This window comes from Euprymna scolopes, chromosome 35 (genome assembly GCF_053919585.1).
Source record: "Euprymna scolopes isolate OS-2025 chromosome 35, ASM5391958v1, whole genome shotgun sequence".
Lineage (NCBI taxonomy): Eukaryota > Metazoa > Mollusca > Cephalopoda > Sepiida > Sepiolidae > Euprymna > Euprymna scolopes.
In genome coordinates, this window is record NC_136516.1 from 12,977,748 (window position 1) to 13,003,272 (window position 25,525).

Genomic DNA, 25,525 nt, shown 5'->3' on the forward strand with positions numbered 1-25,525 from the left:
AAAGGAATAAATTGTAAGATGATCAACATCATGAATTTTGGAATATAATTTTTTGTTATTTATTCTCTATATAGCTCTGTAATTACATTGAGCTTCTTAAATAAGGATTGGTATATATTATAAGAAAATATATTTCTACAGAAATATACATACATACATACATACACACTTGGTAAGTTACATTTCAGTGACGAAAAAACACAAATCTGCCCACAATCAAGACTTGTTTATTCATTACTAGCCTGGGTGGCCGGCGTTGCCCAGGTGTTTGGAGGTGTGTGTTGAGAAAAAAAAGCTCGAACCCGTACCACGAAGGAGGAAAAGAATATGAAAAAAAAACCAAAAAACTAAAAAGACTGACGTCTTTGCTGTTGCACCCATCATCAAACCAGAAGTGATGTAGACTAGTCAATCGAATAGGGGGGATGACTTTCGAATAATATCAGCGAAAAAAGCAACCCCTTCCTGTGGAAAACTGCCCAGTTGAGGATGAAGGAACTAATGTTTTTAGCCAATTTTTTTTCTATTTATCTTCTGAAGGGTCAAACTTCAAAACGATACCGATTGTGAAAATCTGTCGCCTCTGTTGAAAGTTTTAGGCAGACATAGAAACATACATACATACATACATTTAAACAGACAGGTGAGATGATGGTGATCAGGTGGTTAATGATACGGACTGACGACCTGGGCATTCTAAGTTCGAATCCAGATCCCAGGTTCAAATCGTTTTTATTTGAGATGTGGTCCTTCCCGTAAGTACCAAATGTCTTTCTAGAAAGAATTCTGACTATAAAAATATCCGGGAAACCAATGCCAACAATAAAATCCTCAGATTCATATGATATGTTGATGAACATGATAGTTTCAAGGTTGTGTGATTATAAAAATCAATGAATACCACTAGCTATCTTCAGCCATGTTTAAAAAGTTGAAGGGGTGGAGGTCATACATCTCTCTCTCTCTCATATATATATATATATATATATTACATACACACACACAAGCAGTAAAATATATTTAAATATATTTTAATTCATGCAGATTTCATATTTATTAATCCTCTATTGATTATTATATTGTACCCAATATATGGTAATGATTTCAAAAGTTAAAACAAAATATAGCTTTGGTGCCATCAGCTAAAATTGAAACCAAAACATTTAGTGCACCAGCTTTATTCGCTACCGTTTGAGCTGCTGACAGATAGATAAGAAAGGTTAAATATTGAACGACATCAAGCTTTGAATGTATATGAATGTGCAGAAATAACAGGTTTAGTCGACTTAATCTTGCCACAGTAAACTATTTTAATTTTAATCGTTTAGCAGTTATTTTTACTGGCTAAAAACCAAATCTAAATTATTCCACAAGTCCAACTTCCCTATTTAGAACAAAAACTCATATATATATATATATATATATATATATATATATCCTATAAATCTTTTTTTTTTTTTTTTTGTGTATCAATATTCATATTAAAAACCCTTTTTTCTATTTATTTAAAAAGAAAATACAATTCATATATTTATCCTCATCTTTTAGTTAGTATTTCATGATGTTTCGGCCAACTATTCCTCTGGCCTTCGCCAGGTGATTACCACGACAGGATAGGAACTCCAAATCTCCTTACTGCATCCTCAGCAATTACTGCCTTCCATAGTTGGTGTCTCACAACATTTTGGAAAACTAAGCCTCTGGCCGGCTTTGGGTAGGATTGAAACCGCTATCTTCAGACAATGCTCACCTGGAACCGTACAGATTCAACATCTCTATCCACTGCGCCACGGGCCCTGAAGGGCGATCAAGGTTGAATTTTTTGGTCTTATAAATCCACGTTTATTTATTATCTGATCTTCCATTATCAGGTCTGTACTGACTGGTATATATTATTTAATTAATCCGAATGCTTATGTACTATTGATTATTTATATATTAATATGATAACGTGTGTGTTCTTTTGTGTGTCACGCTTACATCCGGGTCGTTTAATTGTTATGCTCTTCTATTTCTTGTCATAAATAATTTTACCAAGAATTCTTCATAAGTTTTGGTTTCAGTTTCGATTATGGCTGAAGGAACTCCAGTTATATATATGAATATTTTTTTTTTTTTCCAGAAGTTTTTATTTCAGTTGAAGCTAATGCACTCAAGCCATATGGATATATCACAACTTTATAACATATAAAAATCGACAGAACATTAACTCTATAATAATATATACAAAATCTGCAAGAAATAACATATCCGGGCGTTCATGCTAGCTTAAATAAATACTTTTGCAGTTTTAACAAAAAAAGCTACAATGATATCAGGGCGTCTATTTACACTGAACATCTACAGAATGCGAACATCAACATATTACATATGAATGAGTCCCTTGTGGAATTTGCACAGGTCCCGCTAGTTTATTATTATTACTCATCTCAATAAGCACAGTTGCAGAACTTAGAAATTGTTGAAATTATTTGCTAAAACCTCATCGCCTTCTCCAAGAGAATCAAACATATATGATACACAAATTATTTAAAAACTGTTACATATTTCAGAGATGTACTATGGTTTCATTGACATAGATTGACATTTTACTGCATTCATTTTTTGCGGACTGTAATCCTCATCTTCAGTTGTTGCTTCACCACATTTCAGCCAACTGATCCTCTGGCCTTCTTCAGATGGTTCACTGTGAAAGAATAGGCATGCTGAGACTTGTAACTGTATCCAGTAATTACTGCCTTTCATGGTTTCATAGTCTCACTACGTTTTGGCCAACTAATTCTCTGGCCTATTAAGCACCTGGAGAAGGCCAGAGGATTAGTTGGCCAAACGTGGTGAAACAACAACTACGAAGATGAAGATAACAGTCCGCAAAAAAAAAAAAAATGAATACGCAAATTATGAAACCTCTCGAAGGATTCAAAAAAATATATAACGATATTTTACTGTTCAAGAAGGCCGTTAGAGTTGATTCAAATTATCAGAAATTCATGAAATGAGAACAAATCAAAGAATGAAGTTCAAAGATTACTGGTAAGATCTTCTGGTAAATTCACTCAAGCTGCCTCTTTGGAGAACGTATAAAATCAATAGGGCTGGACTGTATGTTTACATGGGTCTTACTTGTAACTATTATTTAGAATAATTTAATTGTTAATAACGGATGCTGTTTTTTTGTGTTTTGCTTTAATGATGTATTCATGTGTGTGTGGGGGAGGGGGGTAGTGTTAGCTGTAGTTTATTGGTTGGTGAGCAGGTTAGTTTTAAAGCATTAAATGATCAATTCATATCTTAACGACGGTGCATCTCTGAAATATGTAACAGTTTTTAAATAACTGATTTGTACCTTAGCTCTCACATTCTGTGATTAAGCACTTTGATTTCTTTTCAACATACCCTGATGCACTATATACACACACACATACATACAGGATGTCCACAAAGTCTGGCTACATTATGTAGCCACACTTTGTGGGCACCCTGTATGTATGTGTGTGTGTAATATTATATATATACATACACACACACAGGATGCCCACAAAGACTTTGTGGATACCATATATATATATATATATATATATATATATATATACACACACACATATATATATATATACATACACAAACATTAGTTGTATGGTTGTTATTTACTAAATGTTAATCCAATGAAACCAATGTTTTATAATAATGGGTAAAGCTGTATTACAGTAAAAATGTTGTATTTATTAGACAAACACTATTGGCTACATATGTGCACCCATGTTTCAGTTACAACTTTATTCACAGTCCAGTATCTTTAAATCATATCAACCAAACAAAGGAATATATATATATATATATATATTACACACACACACACAGTAGAACCTCAGGATATGGTGGCTCTAGGATACATTTTTTATACTTACAATATGGAATACAATGTTTTTTTTCCAGCTCTTGGTTATGGTATTTTCCCCGCCTTACACCTTATTTATGTTATTTGATTATATACATGTGTATTATATACTGTACTATATTTTGTTACTAATTTTTAATGCCATATCCCAGGGTTCTACTGTATGTATATATATATATATATATATATGTATATATATATATATATATATATATATATATTTTACAGGTATTTAAAAATATACTTATCAAAAAAAAAAATCCTGATTGGTTTTTTTAATAAAGATTTGGATTTAAAAACTCATAATACCCTGCACGGAACTGTCAAGGTTTCAGTCAATATGCTACAATGGTCGTTAGCGTTGTTCAGGAATCAAAGTTTTGTTCGAATACTGAGGAATTTCTAGCTTGAAATCTGGATTGTCCCAGTTCCAAAATGTTTATGAACTGCAGAAGTGCATTTAAGAAAATAATGTCTCTTCTCCCATAAAAATTATTACCATCGTCTATTAAATATACTTTAAATAAAAGAAATGGGTTAATGAGATGGATAGACTGATACTTGAATGATGATGAATATTATGAGGGGATTGAAAATCTCGACGAAAACAGCCAACCAAGAACCAAGTGAGGACAAAGGTGTTAGGCTTCAGTCTATGCCAGAGTTGTGCACAAAAATTCTGCATGAATATCCAAGTGTTCATTTCATCAACATTTAATAAAATGCTCCAAAATGTGCACGTATACGTTTTTCAATATAGAATGTTACCAACTGATTGTTAAAATGTTTCAGGTGCCCTGGACAAACAAACGGATGTTGTTAAGGATGAAGAGTGGTTTCAACAGGATAAAGCAACTTTTCACACTTTAAATGACCCATTGGAATGGCTTCAGAGACAGTTTGGTGATCGTCACCGAATGACTTCCCTTCAATCTCCAAATTGGTCCCGAACTGAAAAGAGTCATCACAGCCAAAATCAGAGCAGCAAATTTGGAGTAAATCACTGAAAACGAAGACAGTTGGACGTTCATGATTGAAACTTGATGGGCAAGACAGGCATAGACTGAAGTTTATTTGTACCAAATAGGATTGAATTGAAAAAAAAAAAAAAAAATTGTGAATAATGGGTGCCTTATTTTTGCGATGTACAATAAGAAAACAAGTTCAACCAAATTGTGTTTTTGAGAAAAACTGAAAATACTTAAAAGCAAAAGAAATAAAAAAAAATTAAAAAAAAAAAAAAAAAAAAAAAAAAACAATCAAAGAAAATAATTTTGATAAATTTTGCAAATTTTATTATGAATTTTTGATTTTGTGCAAGTGTCCGCCATTGTTTTACAGGTGAAAGAAACACTTATTTTACTTATTTTTACAGAGATACAATAATAATGACCAGTCACCAATTCTGGTTGTAGGGTTGTCAGGCCTCTTATAGATATCTCCTTGAGTTTAACGCAATCTCATGGACACTATAATGATCGCATTCAACACATTCTGTCTATAATATCACAGTTTAATTGGTTTGTATGCAAAATAAATTCATTACGTAAAATATATGTCTGGGTCTGATTACCCAACTTGAAATCTAAGATACCATGTTGATCTGAACGTTTACATAAGTAAATAAGGGATTTAATACAAAAGAAATTGGGATTAATTTTAAAGGATTATTATTAATATATATAAAAAAATAAAATGTACTGGCTTGCAAATTGAGGTAACGCTTATGTAACATCAGGCACCGCAGCAGAGATATGAGGAATTTTTCTGATCAACTCTGAAAGTATTGAAGAGAAATTATCAAAGAACACTATGGAAATGAATATTCGAAGACAGAGCAGTACACGATACAATCATATAAAAAAAACTTTTTTCTTAATTTTTGTGTTGGGCCTTGAAGTTACTTTATACATTTTATGAAACCAGAGTTGACAATGAATCAAGTGTCTACAGTGATTGGCTATTTAATGCTCTAAGGAATCATTTGTTGACTAAAAAAAAAAAAAAAAAAAAAAAAAAAACTAGGGAGTCAAGGGGATTGTAAATTACATTGCTATGATGACTGAACATGCATTCATGATCTGAAAGTTTCATCTCTCTGGAGGTGTGTCAGAAGCAGGGATGTGTCATTGAATGGCAAAGGTACATCGCTAGAATGGTGGTGACTATGTAGAAAAATAAATTCTGGAGCACGAAAGCTTACTCGTTTCAATGATATCATTACCGTCTTTACAGCTTTTCAACGTCGTTTTGAGTTAAGAAAAAATAGGAGGCTTCACTTCTGCAACAATCCAAGTATATACAAAGTCTACGCCTACAAAATTAATGCACAAACAATTCATATACGAAACAAACATGCTGTTTTGATAAACAATTATCGAAAATCGGTTGATATACGATAAAATTATCAAACAAAGTTACCAACATACACATATATATATATATATATAGAGAGAGAGAGAGAGGGGGGACTTTCATGGGTGCAGCACATTTAAAAAATTTTTTTTTTTTTTACATTCAATTTTCACCCAAAACAAGGCACAGTGCCACTTTGAAGTAGGGGATTACTATCGGAGACATAAGTTGCAGGGATACTATGTAGGAAGATGAGCAGCAAGATGTTTGTTCACATTACACTTGAACTTCTGCATGTCAGTACAGTTGGGAAAGCAGAATCCCAGAAGGGAGTTCCAAAGTCTAGCAGTTCTGGGGAAGAAACTATTGGAGTAAAAGGCTTTCTTACACCTAGGGATCTCTACTGTGAAGGGTGGGACTTAGTTGCTTGTCGGGGGTAGTCACTTCGAGGAGGTACAAGCGCTTGTAGTTCATCAGAGCATTCACCATTAAAGTATTTGTAGAACAGGCAGAGGGAAGTAACATTTCGTCGATGGGACAGAGGCTGAAGCCTAGATGACAGTTCATGGGACATAAATCAGCCAACCACCAGAGAAATTTGATTCAATGTGGAAATGAAACTTATATGGTCGATTTTAAAATGGTGAATAAATAAATGACAAAATATTTTTGTCTCAGTGGGAGATTTTAGGCTTTTATAACAAGGAAGCAAATCTGGTTTTAAAAATTGCATAGTTTACTAAAACTTTACGGTACTTGTACAGTTCAATCAAGACATTCAAAAATGAAAATATCAAAAAAGGTTATATTGTACGTATCCGTTTTGGACCGAAGATCTCCGAAAAAAATTTAATTTAATAGAGTAGTTTTTTTTTTGTTTTTTTTACAACGGAAAAATATGTTCTTATGAGAGCACGTTTAAGTCAGCCATTATGGAATTTGTTGAACACGCCACGGGGAGATAACTCAATGTAAAGTGCCGACACTCCCTCCCCATCTTTAATACTAGCTTTTCTTCCTAAAAATCAAACCCTTTGCTATGTATCATAGCAAATTGTTTTTTTTCGCTGTAAAAATACTTGATGAAATTAAGTGAATTTTTTTTTTCTTTTTTTTTTTCAGAGAACTTTGTTCCATAACGGATACGTGCAATATAACCTTTTTTCAATATTTTCATTTTTTAATGTCTCGATTAAACTGTACAAGTACCAATTTTACAAAAATGGTTCGGTTCCATGTAAGAAATTGATACCCTGGTTGAGTCAGAACCACAAAACACAAAATGCACTGATTTCCTCTGCTCTTTTCTCTAGCAGTTTTCACCTCCCATCCCTCTTTCATCCTTTAAATATCACCTAGCTCCGTCCCCAGGACAATTCCACCGATCAGGAATAGGAAGATGAGCTTTTTAATCTCACTGTGACATATGGTTCAACACACACACACACAATTTCTTTGAAATCGTAATCCTAACAATGATTTAACTGTTGAGCAAGGTTTGAAACTAGCAGGTCGCCCGGCCTTGCCTGGTCCTAAAATACGCATAAATATTTTAATTCATGCAGAAAATGGGGCATGTGCATGCAAGAATTGCTTTTTTTTCTGAACAGTTCACTTCTTGTAAGTAAAAAAAAATATATATATATATATATATATATATATATATATGAGTTGAGATTGAAACCAAAACCTAAAGACAGTGAGTCAAGTACGATAACCATTAGGCCAGCTTGACACGATCTTTAAAAAGTGTTTTCAAACCTACTTATTCTTAACATAAGGAAGCTGTCATGTGAATGATTCACGCAAGTGCATTTGTGAAACAGTTAACAGATAAAAATCCGATTTAAGATTAATGGTTTCATATTTTGTTAAATTTTATACTAGGTCTGCTTAGTACTGAATCCTCGTTTAGCATACAAACTGTTTTGTTTTTTTTGGGTCGTTTAACTCTCCATTATTCTTCTGCCTATAATTTTTACTTTGTCTCATAAAAGTAGATGGTTTCTCATTTCCCTTCATATATGGCCAGACATACGCGACTTTTCAATCGCTCATATTACAACTAGAAACCAGTTCGGTAGTCCTTCCAGCCCTTTCATGTTTTAATTTATCATGATAGAAAAGAAATTTGGCCTGCACATAACCATAAGTAAATTTTGTACACCTCCAAGTATATATGTATGAGAAATATTTTGAAATCAATGTGTACAGTTGAATAGCACTAATTTTGACTTCAAATAATTCACAAACTTTTTCTGATATTTAAAAATAGATCTTTAAAGCAAATTATAAAAAATGAAAGAAAATAAAATATAACTACTCCCGCTCCCGATAGTTTTTAAACATTTTATGACAAGATAACTAAAAGGTCAAAGGTTGACATTCATCAGTTGCCAATTATGATAAAGATGGTGTGAAAAGTTTTGACACTTGAAGTTTTTATATGCGTGCGTCCTTGTAAGTTTTAAATAGCTTATGTAGAACCGACATTTATTAATCAATGTTTTTTTTAAACATTTTAATTTATTTTAAAAATTGAAATTAGTTTTTTGGGTTTTTTTTTTACATGGAGGTCCAAGGGCGACTCGGGGATAAGGGTTACTGTGTGTACAGTAATCAATGGGATAGTGTAGTAATAGTATTGGAGAATTGATAAAGTGTCATTACTTAAGGGGGCGGTTCATCAGGAATTTGTTTGTGTTGGACTTGAAGACATCCAGGTTGAAGTCGGAAGGGAAACAGGCAAGCGGAACAGAGTTCCACAAGCATGCAGTTATAAGAAAGAAGCTTTGTTCATGGAATCTACGTTTTGATTTAGGCACAGATAAGGAGTGGGAAAAATTATTGACGGTGGTTTCAGCTAGTCGGGTGTTTTTTGAAAAAGATTGGCGAGGGGGGACCAGAAAATGGAGCTCAGATGAGCACTTGCCATGGAAATAATGATAGAACAAAGATAGGCTCGCTACGTCTCTTCTATGGGAAAGAGGTTGCAGGGAAGAGAAAAGGGCATCCCCACCAAGCCATGAAGTCTACTTTGTACTCTGTCAAGGCAGGATAGGCTGTTTTTAGCAGCTCCTGCCCAGATGTGGCAGCAGTACTCCATCCTCGGATGTACTTGGCTTTTATATAGATAGAGAATTGCATCATTAGTGAGATATCTTCTGGAGCGGTAGAAGGATCCCACCATTTTCCCAGTGACCTTGGCCACAGACTTGATGTACGTGTTCCATTTAAGATCAGGAGTAAAGGTCAAGCCCAGAAGCTTATCAAAACATTTCAATTGATGCCAGATGGGGATCAGAGCATTTATGATGTAGAGATAGGAGCTTAGTCTTAGATGCATTATAGGTAACCAGCCACCTCTTCCCCCACTGTACCACGCGCTCAAGATCAGAGGAGAGAGAATCAGAGAACATCATTTATACCGTAGCTGAAAATCTTGTGAAGTAGGCCTTTATGCCAAACCTTATCGAAGGCCTTTGATATGTCAAGTGCAATTGCCCTAGAAATGAAGTCTTTGTCGAGAGATTCGCTAATCCTATGCCAGAACTGGTGGGAACCAAGCCGCTGCTCAGCTACTTTGGATTTAACGGATTGAGCATATAGTTCTCTTGCATTTTTTTGCCTTATCATTTAATGCCACAACATTCTTAATGACCTAACAGTTAATGCCACAACATTCTTAATGACCTAACAGTTAATGCCACAACATTCTTAATGACCTAACAGTTAATGCCACAACATTCTTAATGACCTAACAGTTAATGCCACAACATTCTTAATGACCTAACAGTTAATGCCACAACATTCTTAATGACCTAACAGTTAATGCCACAACATTCTTAATGACCTAACAGTTAATGCCACAACATTCTTAATGACCTAACAGTTAATGCCACAACATTCTTAATGACCTAACAGTTAATGCCACAACATTCTTAATGACCTAACAGTTAATGCCACAACATTCTTAATGACCTAACAGTTAATGCCACAACATTCTTAATGACCTAACAGTTAATGCCACAACATTCTTAATGACCTAACAGTTAATGCCACAACATTCTTAATGACCTAACAGTTAATGCCACAACATTCTTAATGACCTAACAGTTAATGCCACAACATTCTTAATGACCTAACAGTTAATGCCACAACATTCTTAATGACCTAACAGTTAATGCCACAACATTCTTAATGACCTAACAGTTAATGCCACAACATTCTTAATGACCTAACAGTTAATGCCACAACATTCTTAATGACCTAACAGTTAATGCCACAACATTCTTAATGACCTAACAGTTAATGCCACAATTTTTATAACCTAACAGTTAACTGCATAGTGTCATCAATTATTTTCAGTAATAATTTTTTATTATTGTTACTTATAAATTTTACCTGAATCTTCTTCAAGCTTGAATAGAATGTACGGTGTTCATTTCCTAAGCAAAAGTTTAATTTCCATCGTTAGTAGCATCAGTCTTGATAATGCTTTAAAACAGAAACTAGAAGGAAAACCTGACCACTTACGTTTGTGAAAAATAATATACGATCACAAAACAAAATCTTCTGAAATCTTGAGCATTATGCAAAACCATGCAGCAGATTTAAATGAATTAACGAAAATTAAACAACAAAATAAATAAATAAATAAAATCATTAATTAAAATTAAAAACTCATGCCACCAAAATAAGATAAGCATAAAATCATGCTAGCAAAGAAAAAAAAAGTTTTAAGATAGACACCATATATTATACAGGCATTTATTGCTGGTGGACCAAATGTACTTCAAGCACCCTAATTATACACAAAGCTGAAATGAACATCACACTATAACATCACTCACTTCTTTTCCAAATGTTAAGAGATAATGGTAGTTTAGTTTAACGATACGGACAACCTGGGCGTCCAAAGTCCTAATCCAGTTCCTTCCACAAAAACCATTTCCACTTAGGATGTTGGTAACCATCACATGGTCCCTCCCGTAAGTACCTAATGTCTTTTTAGAAATAATTCTGACAAGAAAAATTATCCAGGAAGCCAATGCCAACAATAGAATCTTTGAATTCATACCATATGATTTCCAAATGTTAGAAAAAAGTATTTTCAAATTTATTTTGTCTTGGAATAACAACTGTTGGGTGTTAGGGTTGATAATGTGAGCTATATTTAGTTTTATGCTTAGAATGTAAAAAAGTAAAAGCCCTCTGGAAATTCATATATGCCAGAATGTTTAAAAAAACAAAAAAGCAAAAAAAAAAAAAAAAAACAATGTCAAATATTTATACTGATATGCTTTCTTAAATGTTGGCAACATATTTGTCTTTATCTCACTTTAAATATTAACGATTGAACACTTATCAAGGCCAAAAGCATTGAGGGGATAAGAGTTAATGAATTTGTGAATTAGGAAGAATTTGCTTAGTTAAGAGGACAGACCGACAAGTATTAGTTTACACTGGACTTGAAAACGACCATGAAGTTTGTTCCACAAATGTAAAGTTAAAAAAAAAAAAAAATTTTATTTAAAAATGCTCCTAGAAAGTTCCGTTTCACAGAATAAGAAATCAGTTTTTTTGCAGATGAGTACTTCCTGTGAATGTTTTCAGGGAGGAACCGGAAATTGGAGCTCAGTCGAGCACCTATCATGGAAATAAAAATAGGAGAGAGAAAGACTAGCAACATCTGTGAGAAAGAGAGAGTAAGGAAGAAAAGTGTTCATTCTCTACTTGTGAATCACTACTAATCAAAATTAAAAGCCACTCGAGGTTAAGTTAAAATTGGGAGATGGATGATAAACAATACTATGAGATGATTGGAAACAATGGATGGGATGGTCAGAATTTGATCACTTGAGGACAACCCAACAAGAATTTATTTACATTAGACTTGAAGACGTCTATGTTATAGGCAGGGGGGAAGCAGTCTCTTGTTACTCTATTCCACAGATGAACAGTTTTAGGAAAGAAACTTCTATTCATAAGTTTAGTTTGGTTTTAGAAGAATAAATAAAAATTCTTTTGTCGTCATGATAGCTTGACGGGTTCTTGCTGTAAATGTTTATGGGGGAGAGGGAGTACATTGATCGGAGCTTAGTCGAGCGCCTATCATGAAAACAGTGGCATAGCAACTATTTTTGCCACCTATTGGCCGCTGATAATTCGTTAACCTTTAAAATCCCAAATAGTCTTCAAAATATTTATTTTCACTGCATTACAATCAAGGATCTAAAATCCATTCAAAAACAGTATTACACACACATTATATATATATTATTCCGAATTTTACTGTGTTTATATAATTGAAAATTCAGTAATCGTTCATATACCAATAAGTTTTAAGTTAAAATGAGAGGACTTAAACTATAAGCTACAAAATTATCATATTTCATAATTGAGCATTCATATATGTGTGTGCCGTCAGCACCAACCCTATTCAGGGTTTAACTGGCTTCCTCCAAAGAAGGAAGTTTCATGGAAGTATGAAATTCACAAGCGGTCTCCAGTCGCATGTATATCCCCGCTAGGGGAGATGACGACATTAGATTTTTTGCAACTTTTTGCAGGGAGGTGTCGACGTCCTCCTACAGAGTGGACCTGGGAGCAATGGTAATTAAAGGGTGGCTCCACACTCCCCAAAGCCTGCAAGCTGGGGCCTCACCACTGGATATAGTTTAAGGTCATATCCAGGACCCTCTTATGTGAAAAAAAAAGCCGTAAGGGAGAAAAGAATTTATCGTCTACTAGATTGCAAAGTCAGTTTTAGACATTGTCTAACCAAAAAAGTGTGTTCTGAGTGGCACCTCCACGGATGCGGCAAAAGTATTCTATCTTTTGACATACCTGAATCTTATACATGTAGAGGACTGTATCTGATACTTTTTGGAAAGATAGGTCACTTTCATTGTATATCCGTTATAGAAAACAGCCATTATAGAGGATTATATTAGGAGTACAATACTTTTTTTTTTAAAGTTCAATTTATCCCAAACAAGGCACACTGCCATGGAGATGTAAGAGACTACTATGAATTCGTGACGGGATTTATCAAGACATTCTAAGTAGGGAGTTGTGCAGCAAGATGTTTTTTCACATTACATTTAAATTTCTGCATATTTGGTACAGTCGGGGAAACAAGTGTAACGGTATGTGATTTTATTGCTTGTCAGGTTTTTCGGGTGGTATTACACTAAGGTGGGCACAAATGCAGCAAGTTCTTTGGAACACATTCTGCTGAAGTACTTACAAAACAAACACAGGGATGCAATGCAAGCACTGCGATGATGGGACAGGGGTTGGAGCTATGCTAGGGTGGTAGAATGGTCGAATCATTTTTCCAGAAACCTATGGAACAGTCTTTTTTAGGTCTGGAGTGAGAGACAGTTCTTGGAGCTTATCAAAGTAAAGAGATTCTTTTTCTTCATCTCTCTCTCATTCACACTTTTTCAACCTCTTTCTTTTCGCTTTTATTTCTTTTTAGTAGAGTTATGTAACAGCAGAACATTAAATTAATTCTGCTTATAGCATTAAACATTTTTTCAAGAAGAAATCATCAATATGAAGAAATGAATCCATATAAAAGAGAAAAATAAAGTGAAATAAAGATGGAGATTGTAAAAAAGGAAAAAGAAACGGAAAATGAGGAAGACAAAAAAACAAAAAAAAACAAACAGATTCAGTGAATTGGTTGATTTCTTTTAAATAATATAGGTTATTGCCCTTTGTTCTTGTAGGAGGGAATTATCTATATATAAAAGTGAGAATGTGTGCGAGGACAACTCTCAACCTATATACTCAACAAATCTTTTCATCTATAAACTTGAAATTTAGTATATAGGGTATTCAGACATGTGGAAAACTTTCTAATCAGTTTTCATCCAGAAAAAAAGCTGCTAAGGGGACAAAAATTGAAAATTGTTACGTGGAAATCACTAAAATTGCTAAAGGGTAAAAATTGAAAAATTGATATATGGGGAGAGGGTCATCAGATTTTTATCTCTTTGTCAACTGTTTCCTGACTGTGCATGCGCAAATCGTTCACATGACGACTTTCTTATGTTAAGAATAAGTAGGTTTGAAAACACTTTAAAGCTGGAGGCAAGCTGGCCTAATGGTTACCATACTCAACTAACTGAATTTAGGTTTTGATCTCAGCTCATGTATTTTTTTTTTAGTAATAAGAAGTGAACTGTTTAGAAAAAACAATGTTCGCATGCACGTCTTTTTTTTTTTTTGTACTTCAGCTGGCAATGTCATGCGGTTCCTTTAAAACGTATAGCATTACATCAAGCAACATCTACACAATGATAAAATTTCAAATCTTATCTATATAAAAGCCAAGTACGTTCAAGGATGGAATACTGTTGCCATATCTGGGCAGGAGCTGCTAAAAACAGCCTATCCTGCCTTGACAGAGTACAAAATAGACTTTGTGGCTTAGTGGGGGATGCCCTTTTCTCTACCCTGCAACCTCTCTCCCACAGAAGAGACGTTGCAAGCCTATCCTTGTTTTATCGTTATTTCCATGGCAGGTGCTCGTGTGAACTCCAATCTCTGGTCCCCCCTCGCCAATCTTTCACGAAAAACACCCGTCTAGCTGAATCCACTATGAAAAATTTTCCCCACTATATCTGTGCCTAAATCAAAACGCGGATTCCATGAACAAAGCTTCTTTCTTAGAACTGCACACCTGTGGAACTCTGTTCCGTCTGCCTGCTTCCCACCGGACTACAACTTGGATGTCTTCAAGTCCAATGTTAATAAATTCCTAATGAACCGCCCCCTTAAGTAAACACTTCATCAAATCTCCACACTAACGCAATGTACTGGCAATAACTCTTGTCCCTGAGTGGCTTCCGGGCCTTGATAAGTGGTGATCACTGTGTATAAAAAAAAAAAAAAAAAAAAAAAAAAGAACTTTGGACAAAAATTAAAGATAAATGAGATGCCCTTTCACTGAAGTATTGCCGCAGACTAATTCAAGGTATGTTCAAAAGATTGCAGGCTGGCAAATTGCAGAAGGCTAAATATTACTAGTTAATTGTGTTCCTGTTGTATTTGTGTTGCATTAATGCTCTAAAGTTACATTTAAATAACAATTTCCCATTGTGCGGAGTTTTTTGCCTTCTCAATTTGAAGTTAATTTTTTAAATTGATGTGAACACTAGAACATTTCAATAAAAATCAAATATGAACAGGTAAAATTATAGAGGAATAAAAGACGAATCAAATGAGGTATAGTTTGTTTAAACCGTTACATTCAATTTAGCTTAAATTTTCGGCTTTTGAAAAAATGACAAGTGTGGACTTTCTTTTTGGCATCAGTGTATATATATATATATATATATCTGTAGAAATATATTTTCTTACAATATATACCAATCATTATTTAAGACACTCAATGTAATTACAGAGTAATATATATATATATATAATTCATGCATCCCCATAAAATTTTATGAGTAGATATATTTTCTGCACCAATTTTCAGTATTTACTTCAATGAGTTGAGCTCGGTAATAAATTGTGAAAATATATATGGCAATTAAGCTACACAGAATTAATTAGCCTGACAAGTCCTTATGAAGATGAACCAAAAACATTCTATGTAGCTTAATTGCCATATATAGTTTCATAACTTACTAATATATATATATATATATATATATACACACACTGTACTTGTCACTAAGTTTTAATGCCGTATCCCGGGGGTTCTTTATATATATAACTACTTCATTTACTCACATAAAATTAATATAGGAATGTATAAATTTATGCGTAAACTTTATGTATTTACTTCAAAAGTGCTCAATACGTAGGTGGAGCTAAATCTGTAGTGTAGCTTAATCGCCATATATATTTTATAACTTACTATATATATATATATATATATATATTATATATATATATATATATATATAGTGAAATCCCTCGTATTTGAAGTGATACTCACGCACAAGATCAGTGATAAGCCAGAGACATACATAGGGATGACGAAACGGACGTTCAAGCAGAGATTCTACATGCACAATAGTTCCTTCAGGACAAAGACGAGGATAAAGACAGCTTTAGCCGCCCGAGTATGGCAGCTTAAAGACAAAGGAACACAATTCAGCATCAAATGGAGAATCATTGAAAGAAAACCATCATACTCACCATCCTCAAAACGATGCCCGCTTTGTGACGCGGAGAAATACATCATGAAGGCTATTAATGACCCTCAAAAGGGTTTGTTTGAACGTACGCAGTGAGACACTCAAAGGATGTCTACATAGGAGACAAGCGCTACTAATAAACTGGGAAGACAGAACAATAAACGAGGACCCCACCTAAAGGAGTTCTCCAAGATTATTCTAGATGCAGCAAACTTAACGTATAAAGCAGCAAAGGGCAACGGACATTTAGACTCTTGTCAAAATACATTAAGCACAAATATTAGTATATATGAAGAAGAATAAGACTGCCTATAACACAGTACACAGATATATAAAAGAATTTAGAATTAAATGACACACCCACCCTCATCTATTATAATATTTAATACAAAAAGTTAAAAGGATAAATAAGATAGATTAGTATACCTTATACCACTAAAACACAGGTTGTCTCCCCCGCAACCGAAAAAAGGTAGAGAGGTTAAATAAGATAAATTAATTATCCCCCTTACCCAACCAAAAGCAACGAAAGGCAGACCGGAAAAAAAACAAACACATAATTACTAAAACGCATTAAATAAAAAAATTAAAGAAGAAAATTCATACCGGATTAAAATAAATTATACAGGAATTAGCTATAGTCTAATAAATAAAAACATACATCATTATGTAAACAAACATATGCGGACCTGAAAAAATATACCCCGGGGCAGAAAACAAGATGGCTGATGAGAGGCTAACATTATTTACGTGTTACCATTAACGGTTTCCCGTTGTGTTTGGGCTTGAAACCGACGGTACCAATGTTTTTCTAAACTTCTGTAAAACTAATAAATATATATATATTCCAAATTAATTTGAAAATACATTTTAGGTTTTGGAAAAACGCAGTGTTGGAGTGATGTCCAATATAGTGTCATGCTACATTTACTTTTTTTCAGCTGCTCGAATAACTGGAGTGCTGCAAATACACTTGATCCATGCATTTTATTATACGAATTTCCCTCCTGGTAACAGATAAAATTAAAACCTGTTTTACCTTCACTGGATTTTGTGTCTGGTGCAGTAATTGCTCTTCTCATTGGGGATGACGGTGGTGTTGGGAACTCCAGTCGTGGAGCATGAGGGCGTTGCTTCTTGGCGGGATTTAAGTGGTAACAGTAACAACACCGGAAACCTGCAGAAAGAGATAATTTTTTAAAAAAATTAAAAAAAAAAAAAAAAATTATCATTGTGCCACTACTTATCAAGGCCAAGAGTGGCTCAAGGAAGAGGGTTAACGAGACTGAAATGATTGTCAGCTGAAAGATAAGAAAAAAGATGGGAGCACTAACACTGGTCAAGGGTATGGATTTATTACTAATAGGACAGTTTTTGACAAGTATCTCTTAACATTGTATTTGAAGATGACCATGTTGAAATCAGCAGAGAAGCAGTCTCATGGCAAGGTGTTCCATACATGGGAAGTCCTTGCAAAGAAGTTCTATGAAAATTCTGACTGACATTAGGAACATGGAAGGAGAAAGGAAAGTTAATTAATTTTCAAAACATCAACATATACTGCCACCCAACACCTGCTATCATAGAAAACAGATGTTAAATCGAATATAGTGATGATATGTGGAAGAGATTGATTAACCGTTATAGAAATCAATGTGTTAACATTTAATTAGTTTCAATAAAATTAAAAAAACATTTTTTTAACTAACTCCCTTCCCATCTTTAATACTAGTTTTTCTTCCTAAAAATTGAAACATGACTGCCTTTCGCTCGGTATCAAATTGTTTTTTTCGCTGTAAAAAAAAAAAAAAAAAAAAAAAAATTATTTGATGAAATTAAGTGAATTTTTTTTTCAGAGAACTTCATTTCATATAACATAACTTTTTTTTTTTTTTTTGATATTTTCATTTTTTTAATATCTTGTACGAAATAAAAATGCAGATTTTTTAATGTTTATTTAGTTACTATGAAATCATAAATCAAAGAAAAAATTTTGCTGAAAACTGACATATCTGCTGTTGAGCTTATATGGCGAGGCCTCTTATGTCCGGTTCCATCTTGAACAAAGCAAGGCGAACATCGTTCCTAACATAAAGATGGTTTCTAGACTACGTTTTAATGGTTGCCTGGTCAAAATATCCACATTCGCAACGGTTTGTTGTAGTAAATTGTGTGAGCATTATGGATGCCTTTTTGCAGAGTAAGGAATACATATCCTGAACAGACAATCAGAAGCTAGAAAGGTCTATTTTGTTACTGAAGGCCAGCTTCATTGCTTTTGAAACCTTGAACTCTGCTAGCGTTTTTTCTTCATCTTCAGTAGATTCAATTCCAGTGTTGAAAGAGTCTCTGTGCATTTTGAATTACATTTTTCTGGCATTCTCTTATGGCTCCCCAATCAAAGGCCCGAAAACAATCAGCAGAGAGGGAGTTCCACAAGATTGGAGTTTTTAAAAAGAAGCTACTGGAATAGGATGATGAATTAGAATGAGGTATCAGAACAGTAAATTGATGGAGACCACTAAACCAACGAGTCAAAGCCGGAACAAAGGAAGCGGAGAATATATCAGAATTTTGACAAATACATGCTATAATAGTATTTATAAGAAAGATCAAGACTAGCAATATCACGTCTGTGAGAGAGAAGTTGGAGAGAAAAACAAAGGGTGAGGGCCAATCAAATGGAACAGAGATTCACCAGCTCAAATATGACAACAATACTCCATACATGGGCTGATAGTTTTTTGTCAACATTAAAGTAGAGGCTAATCTCAGCCGTTTCTTATAGCGTTAGGTGAAAGAAATGGTTTGTGACAGGACGCGAATTGACAGTTTTACATTCTCAACAATGCAGGTACACACTTATATTCATGAGTGTAGTGTTTGTTTATAGCATTTGGTATTTTCAAATAGTCACCCCTTTAAGTATGACCAAGTATAACTTCAGAGGTCTTAGGGAAACCAAAGTCTCAACATGATTTTAGTACCGATTGACACAAGGTCATTCAATATTTTACATTGACGCTCAGGCAATGCTTGATAAATGCAATATCTTCTATTATATAAAAGGCAAAATGTGTATGTGTGTGTGTTTGAATGTCTGCCAAAAACTTGACACACACAACAGATCCTCATGAGATTGGTATAGTTTTGAAGCCCGATCCTTCGGACGACAAATATCGAAAAATTGACCAAAAACATTTATTCCTTCACCCTCAACTCGGCCGTTTTTTACAAGGAGTAAATTTTTTCAACATTTTTGCAAACCATCGTGTCTGTTGGATTGACTATGCTTAATTTCAACGCTCTCGACTTCCGCTTGCGCCATGAATGCATTGGCTAAGACATTATGTTTTTCCTCTTTCGCATTACGGGTTCAAGCCTGCCTGCCACTTCATTTTTTTTTTTTTTTTGTTTTTTGTTTTTCTCCACCCAAACTGCCTACTGTTGTTTTGATCCCCCCCCCTACTACTAATTTTTGTTTTTTTTCCCCTCGGGGTTCCTTACTACACCACCCCCACACACACCTAGGCAAAGCTTGGTACCCCACTAGTCTATTATATAAATCTCAATCGTCTGTATGTGTGTGTTTGTATGTCTACTAAAAACTTATCTGCATCATACAGACACAAATGTAGTATCATTAGAAAGAGTGATCTCTCTCACACATAGAAAAATTGGTTTAAAAAAAAAAAAAAATCAGCACTTATTTTGTGTAGAAATGTTTGAAGGGAGGGGTAGATAAAAACTGTGCTTACGACACGGTTTACAAACAATTCTTCCTTCTTTGTCAGAATGTGAGGATTAAAGGACAAAAAATAAGGAAAGCAAAAGTTATGAGGCAGACGAAAGTGAACTCAAGGTCCACTTTCTACTCTCCTTTCTACTTATGGAATTTGAAGAGGATTATGTTGTAGCCCTCAGTGAAGAAAACTTGTGGCAACATGTTCCACAAATGGGCAGTTCTTGTAAAGAAAGTATTTATTTGCAGGCTGTTATCCTTATCTTCTTAGTTGTTGTTGTTTCACCATGTTTCGGCCAACTCATCCTCTGGCCTTCTTCAGGTGATTAACCATGACATGATAGTAATGTTTAATCTCGTAACTGTATCCCCAGTAATTACTGCCTTCCATAGTTGTTGTTGTCTCACCACGTTTTGGCCAACTCATCCTCTGGTCGGCTTTGGGTAGGATTGAAACCGCTATCTTCAGACAATGCTCACCTGGAACTGTAGAAATGTGGCGCAATAAGATGTATTGAATTTTTACAGTTCCAGGTTAGCATTGTCTGAAGATAGCGGTTTCAATCCTACCTAAAGCCGGCTAGAGGTTTAGTTGGCAAAAACATGGTGAAACAGCACTTAAGATGAGGATAACAATCCGCCAATAAATAATCACATAGATTACTTATCAAAGATTTCAATAAAGAATAAACTTTGATCGTGGAGATTTCATTTAATATTAGGCACACAGACAAAGAAAGGAAAGGCGTTTATAATTCTAGTAGCAATTAGATAAATAACGAAAAAAAGTTATAGAATTTTTGAGATGAGGATTGATAATTGCTTTATTTGGACTAATATTCTCATCTTGGTTGCTATTTTCACGTTTTCCCTAATGTCACCTCTGACCTATACCTACCTATATATAAATAAAATAGAGGTATGTGTGTGTCTGTATGTGTGTCTTGATGTGTACACGTGTGTGTATGTGGGTGCGTGTGTATGTGTGTATGTGTGTGTGTGTGTATGTGTATGTGAAAATATTTAACCGATAAACTCTTAAACTACTCTACACATAACACTCAAATTAACAGGAAATAGTAATCATGGATGGATGAATAACACGTACAGAAATATGTCGGCAAGTTGCAATGCAAAATGTTCATTTCAATATGAACAAACAGAAGAAGCAATAGAGAATTGGCTTTGCAATAATAAATATGCAATGTGCATGAATTAAAATAATAGCTGCAATAAAGAAAAGAAATACTTACTAATAAATTCAAATTCTTCTCTCATGGCCATGCCGTTGTGTGAATGACAGTATTTGCAGATTAATGCGTATCTGTTTTGAGGTCCTTCACCAACCAAGTAATCAATGAATTTGTCTAGAGTTTTCCTCTCGCGGGGAGGAACTGGTCTTGGCATCGGCGGACCCGGTGAACGTCCTACAAGAGAGGAAAGAGTATGAAAATTTTAGAAGATTTATAAAACACACTTACCATTAACTTGTGAAAGAAATAAAGGAACGGAGTTGACAAGATGAGGGTGAAATTAGGAAAAGAAAAGAGTATAGTGTAATTAAGACTCCAAGTAGAGAGGCAGAGGCATCAGACAGAGAGAGAGAGAGAGAGAGGCAGAGGCATCAGACAGAGAGAGAGAGAGAGAGAGAGAGAGAGGCAGAGGCATCAGAGAGAGAGAGAGAGGCATCAGACAGAGAGGCAGAGGCATCAGACAGAGAGAGAGAGGCATCAGAAAGAGAGAGAGAGGCATCAGAAAGAGAGAGAGAGGCATCAGAAAGAGAGAGAGAGGCATCAGACAGAGAGAGAGAGAGAGAGAGAGGCATCAGACAGAGAGAGAGAGAGAGAGAGAGAGAGGCATCAGACAGAGAGAGAGAGAGAGAGAGAGGCATCAGACAGACAGAGAGAGAGAGAGAGGCAGAGGCATCAGACAGACAGAGAGAGAGAGAGAGGCAGAGGCATCAGACAGACAGAGAGAGAGAGAGAGGCAGAGGCATCAGACAGAGAGAGAGAGAGAGAGGCAGAGGCATCAGACAGAGAGAGAGAGAGAGAGGCAGAGGCATCAGACAGACAGAGAGAGAGAGAGGCAGAGGCATCAGACAGACAGAGAGAGAGAGGCAGAGGCATCAGACAGACAGAGAGAGAGAGAGAGGCAGAGGCATCAGACAGACAGAGAGAGAGAGAGAGAGAGGCAGAGGCATCAGACAGAGAGAGAGAGAGAGAGAGGCAGAGGCATCAGACAGACAGAGAGAGAGAGAGAGAGAGAGAGGCAGAGGCATCAGACAGACAGAGAGAGAGAGAGAGAGAGAGAGGCAGAGGCATCAGACAGACAGAGAGAGAGAGAGAGAGAGGCAGAGGCATCAGACAGACAGAGAGAGAGAGAGAGAGAGAGAGGCAGAGGCATCAGACAGACAGAGAGAGAGAGAGAGAGAGAGAGGCAGAGGCATCAGACAGACAGAGAGAGAGGGGCAGAGGCATCAGACAGACAGAGAGAGAGGGGCAGAGGCATCAGACAGACAGAGAGAGAGGGGCAGAGGCATCAGACAGAAAGAGAGAGAGGGGCAGAGGCATCAGACAGACAGAGAGAGAGAGAGAGAGAGAGAGGCAGAGGCATCAGACAGACAGAGAGAGAGGGGCAGAGGCATCAGACAGACAGAGAGAGAGGGGCAGAGGCATCAGACAGACAGAGAGAGAGGGGCAGAGGCATCAGACAGACAGAGAGAGAGGGGCAGAGGCATCAGACAGACAGAGAGAGAGAGAGAGAGAGGCAGAGGCATCAGACAGAGAGAGAGAGAGGCAGAGGCATCAGACAGAGAGAGAGAGAGAGAGAGAGAGAGAGGCAGAGGCATCAGACAGAAAGAGAGAGAGGGGCAGAGGCATCAGACAGAAAGAGAGAGAGGGGCAGAGGCATCAGACAGAAAGAGAGAGAGGGGCAGAGGCATCAGACAGAAAGAGAGAGAGGGGCAGAGGCATCAGACAGAGAGAGAGAGAGAGAGAGAGAGGCAGAGGCATCAGACAGACAGAGAGAGAGAGAGAGAGAGAGAGAGAGAGGCAGAGGCATCAGACAGAAAGAGAGAGAGGGGCAGAGGCATCAGACAGAAAGAGAGAGAGGGGCAGAGGCATCAGACAGAGAGAGAGAGAGAGAGGCAGAGGCATCAGACAGACAGAGAGAGAGAGAGAGAGAGGCAGAGGCATCAGACAGAGAGAGAGAGAGAGAGAGAGAGAGAGAGGCAGAGGCATCAGACAGAAAGAGAGAGAGGGGCAGAGGCATCAGACAGAAAGAGAGAGAGGGGCAGAGGCATCAGACAGACAGAGAGAGAGAGAGAGAGAGAGGCAGAGGCATCAGACAGACAGAGAGAGAGAGAGAGAGAGGCAGATGCATCAGACAGACAGAGAGAGAGAGAGAGAGAGAGGCAGAGGCATCAGACAGAGAGAGAGAGAGAGAGAGAGAGAGAGAAAGGCAGAGGCATCAGACAGAAAGAGAGAGAGGGGCAGAGGCATCAGACAGAAAGAGAGAGAGGGGCAGAGGCATCAGACAGAAAGAGAGAGAGGGGCAGAGGCATCAGACAGAGAGAGAGAGAGAGAGGCAGAGGCATCAGACAGACAGAGAGAGAGAGAGAGAGGCAGAGGCATCAGACAGAAAGAGAGAGAGGGGCAGAGGCATCAGACAGAAAGAGAGAGAGGGGCAGAGGCATCAGACAGACAGAGAGAGAGAGAGAGAGAGAGGCAGAGGCATCAGACAGACAGAGAGAGAGAGAGAGGCAGAGGCATCAGACAGACAGAGAGAGAGAGAGAGGCAGAGGCATCAGACAGACAGAGAGAGAGAGAGAGGCAGAGGCATCAGACAGACAGAGAGAGAGAGAGAGGCAGAGGCATCAGACAGAAAGAGAGAGAGGGGCAGAGGCATCAGACAGAAAGAGAGAGAGGGGCAGAGGCATCAGACAGACAGAGAGAGAGAGAGAGAGGCAGAGGCATCAGACAGACAGAGAGAGAGAGAGAGAGAGAGAGAGAGGCAGAGGCATCAGACAGACAGAGAGAGAGAGAGGCAGAGACATCAGACAGACAGAGAGAGAGAGAGAGAGAGGCAGAGGCATCAGACAGACAGAGAGAGAGAGAGAGAGAGAGAGGCAGAGGCATCAGACAGAGAGAGAGAGAGAGAGAGAGAGAGGCAGAGGCATCAGACAGACAGAGAGAGAGAGAGAGAGAGAGGCAGAGGCATCAGACAGACAGACAGAGAGAGAGAGAGAGAGGCAGAGGCATCAGACAGACAGACAGAGAGAGAGAGAGAGAGGCAGAGGCATCAGACAGACAGACAGAGAGAGAGAGAGAGAGAGAGGCAGAGGCATCAGACAGACAGAGAGAGAGAGAGAGAGAGAGGCAGAGGCATCAGACAGACAGACAGAGAGAGAGAGAGAGAGGCAGAGGCATCAGACAGACAGACAGAGAGAGAGAGAGAGAGGCAGAGGCATCAGACAGACAGACAGACAGAGAGAGAGAGAGAGAGAGACAGAGGCATCAGACAGACAGACAGAGAGAGAGAGAGAGAGGCAGAGGCATCAGACAGACAGACAGAGAGAGAGAGAGAGAGAGAGAGAGGCAGAGGCATCAGACAGACAGACAGAGAGAGAGAGAGAGAGAGAGAGAGGCAGAGGCATCAGACAGACAGACAGAGAGAGAGAGAGGCAGAGGCATCAGACAGACAGACAGAGAGAGAGAGAGGCAGAGGCATCAGACAGACAGAGAGAGAGAGAGAGAGGCAGAGGCATCAGACAGACAGAGAGAGAGAGAGAGAGAGAGAGGCAGAGGCATCAGACAGACAGAGAGAGAGAGAGAGAGGCAGAGGCATCAGACAGACAGAGAGAGAGAGAGGCAGAGGCATCAGACAGACAGAGAGAGAGAGAGGCAGAGACATCAGACAGACAGAGAGAGAGAGAGAGGCAGAGGCATCAGACAGACAGAGAGAGAGAGAGAGAGAGAGGCAGAGGCATCAGACAGACAGAGAGAGAGAGAGAGAGAGAGGCAGAGGCATCAGACAGACAGACAGAGAGAGAGAGAGAGGCAGAGGCATCAGACAGACAGACAGAGAGAGAGAGAGAGAGAGGCAGAGGCATCAGACAGACAGACAGAGAGAGAGAGAGAGAGAGGCAGAGGCATCAGACAGACAGACAGAGAGAGAGAGAGAGAGGCAGAGGCATCAGACAGACAGACAGAGAGAGAGAGAGAGGCAGAGGCATCAGACAGACAGACAGAGAGAGAGAGAGAGAGAGGCAGAGGCATCAGACAGACAGACAGAGAGAGAGAGAGAGAGAGAGGCAGAGGCATCAGACAGACAGACAGAGAGAGAGAGAGAGAGGCAGAGGCATCAGAC

General features: G+C 37.2%; 1 protein-coding gene across 1 annotated transcript in view; it reads right to left on the reverse strand.

Moving 5' to 3' along the window:
- The window catches only part of LOC145259689 (endoplasmic reticulum junction formation protein lunapark-B-like), a 197,161-nt gene that overhangs the window by 14,573 nt on the left and 157,063 nt on the right, over positions 1 to 25,525 (reverse strand). The window contains 2 exon segments of the mRNA XM_080117357.1: positions 17,456 to 17,593; positions 21,412 to 21,585. Coding sequence (XP_079973483.1) covers positions 17,456 to 17,593; positions 21,412 to 21,585 — 312 coding nt within the window.